Source organism: Engraulis encrasicolus, chromosome 23 (assembly GCF_034702125.1).
Source record: "Engraulis encrasicolus isolate BLACKSEA-1 chromosome 23, IST_EnEncr_1.0, whole genome shotgun sequence".
In the NCBI taxonomy this organism is placed as follows: domain Eukaryota; kingdom Metazoa; phylum Chordata; class Actinopteri; order Clupeiformes; family Engraulidae; genus Engraulis; species Engraulis encrasicolus.
The window spans coordinates 19,645,041-19,655,040 of NC_085879.1; the positions used below are offsets into that span (position 1 = coordinate 19,645,041).

At 44.4% G+C, this 10,000-nt stretch overlaps 1 protein-coding gene across 1 annotated transcript in view; it reads left to right on the plus strand.

Moving 5' to 3' along the window:
* The first annotated feature begins 2,460 nt into the window (after nt 1-2,460).
* gpc4 (glypican 4) overlaps nt 2,461-10,000 on the plus strand; it is a 68,933-nt gene continuing 61,393 nt past the window's right edge. Inside the window, exon 1 of the mRNA XM_063190207.1 lies at nt 2,461-3,315. Coding sequence (XP_063046277.1) covers nt 3,153-3,315 — 163 coding nt within the window. The 5' untranslated portion in view covers nt 2,461-3,152. The remainder of the gene's footprint in view (nt 3,316-10,000) is intronic.

Consider the following 10,000-nt stretch of genomic DNA (forward strand, 5'->3'; position numbering starts at 1 on the left):
ACACACACACAGAGGCCAGCATCTTATAAGAGCATTGGCAGCAACTTCTCATATTTGAATGTTAAGACATCTACATGGAGCCCTTTGCAACTTATGGCAAACTCACAAACAATATTACAAATGTTTTACCTTGAAAACATTTCAAGGCACACACAGATTTGATGTTCCACCTTGTGGTGAACGAGAGATCCTGGGGAGAACTGACACGTCACCCTATAAAACACCGGAATTCCTGCCACGCGCTTCCTACTGGAGACATTGAAAATGGACTAGCTCCGAAACGTCTGTCTCTCCAGTTAATCCTTAGACTTCTGTTGTATATTTTCGGCTTCAATACACTTTTTCACACAAGTCTTGTGTGCACCTCCTTTTTTCCATTTTTGAGTGATTACTACGTTTTTGGGAGTGCTCGCACCAAGCAATACACGAGCGTTGAGTTCAAGGCGCAGACGCCGACCTTTGTTGGTCTTTTTGTCAACACCACACACACACACACACACACACACACACACACACACACACACACACAGACACACACACACACCATCAACAGTGGATTGTAGTTATGACGCACTAGGACGTGTCACCATCATCACGATCACCTGTAAGACACTGTTACCTGTAAGATACCGCACTGTCAGTCAGTCACAGGCTGTCATATATCCTCTGGACGAAGCGTTCGCGACCAGCCATCACTCCATCACTCACTGGGAAGCATGGCTTAAATTCCACAAGTGCTTTGCTTCCCGTCCCGTCCCGTCCCTCCCCATAGTGCTACTGTCACAACCAGGCTGCCAGGCGGCTCCCGGAGCCAACTTTGCGACACTGTGTCACATTTCATGACAAGCAGCCAGCAGCGACCCAGAAATGGTGGATGGCTGTGGATGCCCCACAGCACTGTGACTGTAGCGTAGGTGTCACCCACCTGTGCTGTGCTGTGCTGTGCTGCATGACATGTTGCTCTCATGGTGTGAAGTAGGGGTGCATGCAGGGAAGCTGACAGAAGGGATGGGGACAGTTGCCCCGGGCCCAGGGCGAGAGGGGGCCCAGAATTGGGTCCTTGTTATTTCATTGTATGTAGCCTATTGGGTGAGGTGGCCGTTTCAGATGATTTTGTCCTGAGCCCAGGCAAAGCTGTCAGCGGACCAGGGTGCGCACGCCGCACACCAAGGCCATGAACACATAAAGACAGATACATGTAAATAACTATCGTTTTTGTTTTATTTATTCTCAGATTTTCTTACTGCACCAGCACTTCAGTGGCTGTATTTGAAAAGCATAGTTTTTGTTGTTGGAATTAGCCATATTAGTGTGCGCCAAAGGTGTAAACAGATGCTTAATTAAACATTACTTTCTTATTATATCAACTGTAGAGCATGATTTTAGAGGGAATCTGCCATGTTTCTTAATACCTTGATCAAACAGTGTAGCATATGAAGCAGCCTGCAGTTTTTAAGATCTAATACACAGTCACTTTTTCAATAAAAAAAGTTAGAACCTGGTGCTCTTCACTTTGCATTAGTCCCTTTAAAGAACATACGTTTTGGCTGCCATTGCCTGATGGTTTAGGAGTCGTTCCTGAAATCAAAAGGTTGCAAGTTCGAATCCCATACCATCCATTCCTGAAGTGCACTTGAGAAAGGCACCTACCCCCATATTGCTCCTAGGACTAACCCGTGTTCTGTAACAGTAAAGCCTGATTCACAACCTTATGCTTTGTAAATGACAAATTTATTTCTGTCCGTACGCAGTAAACTTCAACGTGTAAGAACTAGGCCACTGGGTATGTTTGAGCCTTAAGTTGCTTTTGATAAAGTGCCAGCTAAGTGTAATATAATGTAAATGTAATGCCAACATTTTAAAGTATGTGGTGCGGAAACAGACAAGTTTGCCCACCCCTGGTGTAAGCATTCATAGGGCCTTGCTGGCTGCATGGCTTGTGGCTTATGTCTGGGACACCAGGAGGATTAGCACCTGCCGGTTGTGTATCACCGTGGACATGTGTATGTAAAATTCAACACCTTTGTGCCTGAGCTGAGGGATGCATGGCCTGACCTTTAAGTGTTTTTGTTTCTGATATACATTTTCTGGTAACAGTATGTAGCCAAAATTAGACAGTGTCACTTGTTTGAACACTGTCTAAATATCTTTCCATAGGATCCACTCTGTGCATCTAATTATAGCCTAATCAATGCCAGATCCTTGTTTTGGGAAGGTTGTTTATATAGCCTACATAACTTTATAGCTATGAACTATGTTATGTCATAAGTAAGTACGTTTAGATTTAAAGAAGAAGAAAAAACCGTTTGTACACGGAGAAATATGCTTAGATGAATGAATTCAGGAAGGTCGTCGTGGTTGTCTTTTTGCGTGGGTGTTGAACATGCTGCTGAAGCCCCCGGCTCCAAAATCCATCCCAGGTATTGCGCGCGCCCCAGTCACCATCCGGAACTCCAACTCTCCACCAGTACAGACCGCGCACAGCGTACACAGGCAGAGCCTTTTTAATAGACCTTCTCTGGTACAGCCTTTGGACTTCGGCACACGGTAAACTACAGTTAGCGTCCCGTCGTAAAGACTCAGTACAGAAAACTTAGAAGTTCTCCACATAACTTTCGGCCTATAGCTACAGTAGCCATTTACAAGCTTTTCTTTTCAAAGAGGACGGAACATACGTAACATTTCCAAAGATATCCAAGGCAGTGTTGAGCATTTCAACAGTTTTCAGTCTCCCGGTTTGTTGTTGTTTCACTTTTTTGTTTCGGGGACTTTTGGACTTGGACTGCATCTCAAGCGAAGAAAACTTCACCGAACGGACTTATTTATTGGTCTCAAAGTATGCGCGCCTGGACTTAAATTTGCAAAGCCATTTTATACTAAACTGGAGCGGTTTTCATGTGTCAAGGAACTACATGGACACGAAAACTCAAGTAAGTTAGCCCTAGCTAGGTCAGTCAACCAAGTTGCTAGCTAACTTTATTGCGCTGCTCTGGTGAAGTGAAATCACATCAACGCACAAGTTAATACACATCTCAACTCCATGAGGAAATTCAACGTGGGATTTGAATCTTTGTTGTAGTTAAATCTTGAGGAAAAACGCTTCTCACCTCATCCCTTGCCATTGTACCCGACTAACCAGGACTTTCAGCATTATGGCAATGAAGTCGACTGTTGCGCTTTCAGTATTTTATTTTCTGACCGTGATTTTTGCCTCGGCGAAAGCAGACCCCAAGACGAAAAACTGCAATGATGTGAAAGAAGCATATAGCTCCAAAGGTTTCAATGTCAACGATGTACCCGACAAAGGAGTACACGGTGAGTTGCGTTACCAATCTTTGTCGCTCTGTGTTCGGCGCATTTTTCTCCACAAATGGACATGTTTTAGTTTCCGTCGCTTTCGTGTCTGTTAAGTCAGCAGACGATGGCTTTTAAACGTAGCCGGAAGGTTATAAAATCTATAGGCTACCTTTTTAACAGTTGCTATGGTTTGAGTAAATCGCTGTATTGTGTTGCATTCCTGAGGTTCGAAGTTTTGAGTTGTGCGCAAAAGTGCTGTGCGAAGTTGTTGTTAGCGTGTGGTTGTCTGTTCAGTATTCAGTGTATTTCATGCTTTAAGGTTAAAATGCCATCCACAAGGACACCCTAACGTCTACCGGTGGTTTGAGTTGGGTACATCATATTACTAACTAACTTAAAATAACAAAGTAATGTATGGCAACAAGTTAATACTGAGATGTTTATTTTGGAGAGAAATGAAGTCCGAATGTTGTTTTTATGAGGGGGGTTTCAGAACACTGCATATTTGGCAACTGCTGTCCCTGTTTATATGAAGACTTCCTGTACCTTTTTAATTTGTCTGGCACCTCCACCTTGGGACTGGAAAAAGAAGCAGTGGTCGTTAGGCCTATAGGAACAGATGTGGTTGCATGTAAAATGTTTCCTTCACTTGACGCGCACTGTCATTTTCAACGTCTCGTAAGAATGGACTAAATCAGATCATGTAACTTGTGTTGAAAAGAAAAAGAATCTCGAAATTGGCACGCGGGGCATGCCAAATTCAAAATTCTTGACCTATTAAGGCTCGAGACCAGACGGCATATAACAAGAAGAGCCGTTAGCCTAAGGACACGTTCTGTTTACAGTGGCTGTTTCATTCTGCTGGAAAGATGGAAACTTTTTTTCAGGCTTCTGGGATCCACATTTCCTCCTGAATGTTAGCCCTGGCCGCTCTGTGTTGGGCCGGAGTAGGGGCTGGGGGTGGGGTGGGTGAGTTAAGAAATTCCCCTCAGTGCCCCACATACTCTAGATCCCTCCCACCCCCGTTTCCACCCCCATTTGCATGTCTGTTTTAGATTTTTTACTCATTCATTCTTTTACAGTCATTAGGTCTAACACTTAATCACACTGACTGAGAGAACACACACACACACACACACACACACACACACACACACATTCAGTTCCAAATTGTAAACCTTTCACTTATTTAAAACACACAGGTATTTGGCCTGTTTCCAAACTTTTTGCTTGGGACATATGAGTTTGCATCGCCGCGTTGAAACTATCCCCAGCCCTACTCCAACACAGACAAGGACCCCCCTGCATGAAACTTAACGATTGTAGCTCAATAGTCGTTTGACAAACTTTTCCGTAGACGACGGCCCGGGCTAATCTAGCAGTGGTGGGTGATGGACACCATTTGCATAAATGAATTAGAATATCTGTCCTCCTGAATAAGGATGGCCCTGCTATCTGTTCCCTCGCAATCTGTTATCAGCGTGACTAACAGATTTGAGCCACCACCACACCAACACCATTCATCAGGAGAGAATGAATAGCTTCCTAAGTGGCATGCCCTGCCCCGCACCTCCATTTTAGGCTAATAGTTGTCTCTTCTTGTTTACCTCCCAAGGACACAGACACCCCCCCCCCCATTGAATTGTCTACACACACACACACACACACACACACTCTCACACACACACACACACACACACACACACACACAAACACACACACACACACACACGTATTGTTGAGGGAGGAAGACAATAATGAAATTGGTCCCTAACACGTACACAGTGATTAGGTTGTATTGTAGCTGATTGACCTCAAATTAATATGCTTAACAGATATGTGCGTGCGGGGCTGTGTGTGTGTTTGCGTGCGCCTGCGTGCATTTGTGTGCCTTGATATTGAACATGCCATGTGTATAATAAGCTTTCATTTGCAGTGAGGGCCCCAGTGAAAGTTAGGACACAGTCAGTGGCTCTTTGCTATGCGAGATAATTGATCCCGCTAGACCAGATCGCTGGCCTGCAAAGTTGTTAAGGTTCCAAAATGAATGATTAATTTGAAAGGAAATGAAGTAATGATTTGTGTGAGTGGAAGCAGGCCCTGCGAGGTCTGCAAGTTGTATGTACGTGGCTTTCCATGATGAATCAGGAATTTCTGATTTGGGTCATTGGTGTTTTTGGAAGTAGATGTCAGGCTGCCAGAAACACAGCTAGTCACCAGTGTACGAAGTTGATGCTTTAAGTTAATTAATTGTCCAACATTTTTCATATATTATATTTAAGTATATGAAGGTTTATTCAGAGCACACAACGTCGGCCCATCACAGTCTTCTTCAGGGGTGCAGACTTTTACCCGATATTGAGCTCAGCATTTCCTACAGACCATGTAACATTGTGTGGCGATATAAGCAAATAACATTGGGCCAGTGCAAGTCTTATGCGCGTGTCCCCATTGACATGCATGTGTTGCTACCCCCATTGACATGCATGAGTGGCTATCAATTTGTGGTGCTCTGGTTTTAACTCTGTGGTGCTGCGCCACGTAATGGCCAATGGCCAAAGTATGGGGAAACACTCCAGTTTTCTTATGGATCATAGAGTATTTTTTTTCAGATTCATTGAAAGGACTTTATGTTAAATATCCCTAGTATTCCACCACTTGTAGGATGGGTGGATGGCGCTTTACCGATTTTGTAGCTGGACACATCATCAGTTGTGCACCTGAGCGAAGACTTCACTCTTTTACTAAGAGTAAAGTCTTCTGTCCTCCACCCTTATGGGCCGGTGAAAAGCAGCCATGAATTGAGCAGACAGCATCTGAATGCTGTGGCTATTCACCTTCTGTAGCAGTGTGCACTTCAACCACTAGTCAAAACATTTATCCTGCAGCCCATCACTCTGGCGTGACCTGACGTGTGTGTGTGTGTGTGTGTGTGTGTGTGTGTGTGTGTGTGTGTGTGTGTGTGTGTGTGTGTGTGTGTGTGTGTGTGTGTGTGTGTGTGTGTGTGTGTGTGGAGAAAGAGTGGGGGGATGCTTGTATAACTCAAACACACACAGAAGAGTAAACTCTGAACTCAGGGCTTAAAGGTCTTCTTTTCTGCTCTGTTTGTGACACCAGCGTGTCAGATGTAATCACCAAGGATTTATTCCAGATATTTTAAAATGAATAAAAACAAAATTCCGTTGCTGATTAGCAAATTGTTTTTTTTTTCTTAAACCACTGACACTTGCAAGAGCTGTTTATTGAGATGTCAGTTTTTCTGCCTTGCCGTAAATCAGAAGGTTGGGGAATGTTGGTGTATGTTCTGCAGCTGAACGAGCTAACAGACTACTTTTTTCTTTTCCTTTTTTCTCTCCTTCCACAAGCCACAAGCATCTGTTGTTTGCCCCGTGACTAAGACATGATAATACATCTCCAACAAAAAAAAAGAGCCATTTGACAAGTTTTGGGGTGTGGTGCGGCTGTTGTGTCTGAAACATTGCCCCGGGTACCGTAAAAACCAAAAACTTGTCAGCCGCGCCACATATCCACAGCCCTCTTTTTTAGTGTGCCGAAAAGAAGCAAAACAAAGGAAATGAATCTGCTTCCCTAAGGTTCCTTTTTTCCAATATACTCTTTGTGCAAATTTAATTGATATTTTTTGTTTAGTGCTGCATAGTTTAAAACTTTCATCACTTGTTGATTCATGGCCTGGCTGGTCTCTGTCAAAAGTTAACAGCTGGCGTTTGGGAAGATGTTGAGTTCAGGAATCTGTGACTTATCAGTGTCAGACGTCTCAGAGACCTCTCAGACTCTGCAAATGAAAAGCTGACTATGTGAACTTTGGAGCCAAGAACCCTATAATTGTGATCCAAGCCCCTGTAGCTCTCCTCTCCTCTGGGATATCACTTTCTCTTTCCCAAGATGTCTGGAGGTGATGCTGAGGTGTGACACGCGATTAGCCGCGGGTTGAAAGTCCTTTTAAGGATTCCACCGCTGGCTTTGCCCCCTTGTCAAAAGAATAGAATGCAGAATAATAGAATAGAATGTGGAATATTCCGTTGTCTCCTGTGTTCCACATGAAACTGTTTTCATTGACGAAGGGCAGAGGGAGGTAAAAGGAGCTAGCTGGTGTCTTTTCGTTGTAAGTGTTCTGCCCCCAGTGTGTAATTGCAAGAACAGTCCAAGGTTAAATAAAAGGGACGACCGCACACGTGGGAATAAGAAGGTTTTAAATCTTGGATTGCGGAAAAAAATGCTATTGTGACTATACAGGCTATTGCTGAAACATTTTGGAGCACATTTTGTCATAGGAATTTTTATTTCAATACATTGTTTATTCTCTTGTGTGTGTGGTCCACCCCTTTATTTGTCATTTCATGAACATACAACCAGCTCCATTACACAGAGGTTGATTTGGTAGAGTTACTATCACCTGACCTTTTTAGTGTATTCAACAGGCGATATGTTTTCCGTTTCTACACAGTTTTGAAGGCTAATTTACAGTAGAGCAGACGAAGCACTCACCCTTTTCCCACAAGCCCAGGGGTTATTCAAAGTGCTGCATTAAGTTTAATCTGAGAAATGTATTTGGGGAGAGCAGGTCAAGGACGGGCTAACCAGCTCTCAGGCTTTCATGCGATGGAGCCCCTGAAGGCAGGAGTAGTATGTGGGAGCTTCTGCTGCTGCTGTTCTATCTCTCTCTCTCTCTCTCTCTCTCTCTCTCTCTCTCTCTCTCTCTCTCTCTCTCTCTCGCGCCCCCCTCTTCCTTCCTTTTTTTTCCCCCTCCCTTTTTTATCTGGCGTTTAGCTCTCTCGACTCTCCACTCCACTCTCCACTCTCCACTCTCCATACCAGAAGACGTATGGTGCACACATAACCCTGACTCGGAGTGCAGGAGGCTTTACTAATAATGTGCGGTAATCCCTTAGCCCACTTAAGGGGGAGTCGCTCCTCCTCTGCCAGTGGAAAACACCTCCTCACCCCACTTAAGAGGGAGTTAGTACTCCTCTGCCAGCTGTGAGCACCTCCTCATTGCCCGGGCCAGTCAATCACCGGACGGAAGTTCCTCTGTTTAAGAAACAAACGTCTTTTTTTTTCTCTAAGAAAAAGTCCAGTTACTTACAAGTTTGGTTTATTTATGGATATGGAAAAGGGAAAGACTTACATGGTCCCCTGGTGAAAAAAGATTTACCTCTTTGGAGAAATCCTAAGGGTGAGCTCGCTGGCCGCTCAGTGGCAACGCCGCGGTGGATCTTCAAAAGACTTTTCTTCCCTTTTTCTTCCTCTGTGTTTTGGGGGGAAAAAAGGAGGAGAGGTTAACACCGACTAGATTGGGATCTCCTCATGTCAACAAGTTCTCTTTTTTTTCGTTCATGCTAGCACAGTATGCACACACGCACACACACACACCTTCCCGTCCCCCCCGGCCCACCCCTCCTTTCCCTCTTCTTCTCTCATCCGAAATCTGTTTTTCTTTACGCTGGCAGTCGTCTCTTATGTCATGCCTCAGGTATGGACAATGGCCAAGATCAAAGCCCCCAGATGGGTGTTTATTCTTCCCCCACCTTGCACTCCTCCTCACCCGAGGAGAGAGAGAGAGAGAGAGAGAGAGAGAGAGAGAGAGAGAGAGAGAGAGAGAGAGAGAGAGAGAGAGAGAGAGAGAGAGAGAGAGAGAGAGAGGAGAGAGAGGAGAGAGAGAGAGAGAGAGAGAGAGAGAGAGAGAGAGAGAGAGAGAGAGAGAGAGAGAATTGCTCATGACTGAAACTGAGAGTGAAGAGATACGGGGATGACTCAAACCCAGGACAGGCCTCTGAAAAGGAGGATTTTTCTCGAGTCGGGAGTCTGGCTCTTCTGTGTCCTTTTGTGTGCATCTCTGCTCCGGTTACTCTCTTTTTAAAACAGCTGTGTTGGGATCGTTTCTCCTCACCCCTGGTTCAAACCCCTACACCATTATCAGACGCACAAAAGACGGCCCCGGACCAGCTCCGATGGGTATCGTATTGCACAGAGTTGTGTGTGTGTAAACCCATACAAGTGGCCCCCGTGATCCATGTTTGGGTTTGGGCAAATAAAGGGTTGCTGATATTGCCATGCTGTGTCATTACGGAGATAAGATAAGGGGAAAGAAGTAGGGCACTGGTCTGGACTGGACTGGTGGTCGGTCAGTCGGTTGGTTGAGCCATTAAACCTACCCATGTCCATTAACCTGTAAATGAGTGAGTTTTGAACATTCTAGAAAAAAAATGCCTTCCACAACAATGCAAGATTCTAAAATTCCACATTATATTCTATGGAGACCGAGATTCTTTAGAACTTTCATTGTTCAAACACCATTAAAACTGCTCAGGAGTGAGGTAAGCTCACTCCTGTCTGCGGTCACCTTGCCCCTAAATGGCCCCTCCACTGTTAAATATTAAGCCAAGAGATAGGGACTGGTTTAGATGTTTCTGTTTGAGCGTGTACACATTTTTACCCGTTTTGTCTTTTTTTAACCCATTTTGTCATAAGCCCTTTTTTGGGAATATGTGCCCATTAAATCCTAAATATCTCAGCCTCCAAAGTACATACAAACATGAAATAGGTTGTAACTTACATTTAAAATCTAGAACCTTCATTTTGCACTAGTACAGTGTTCATTCAGCTCTAACATACCCACATCTGTAATAAAACAGCTCAAATCTCAAGAACTTGAATGCAGCGTATATTTAGCTCCAGGACACAA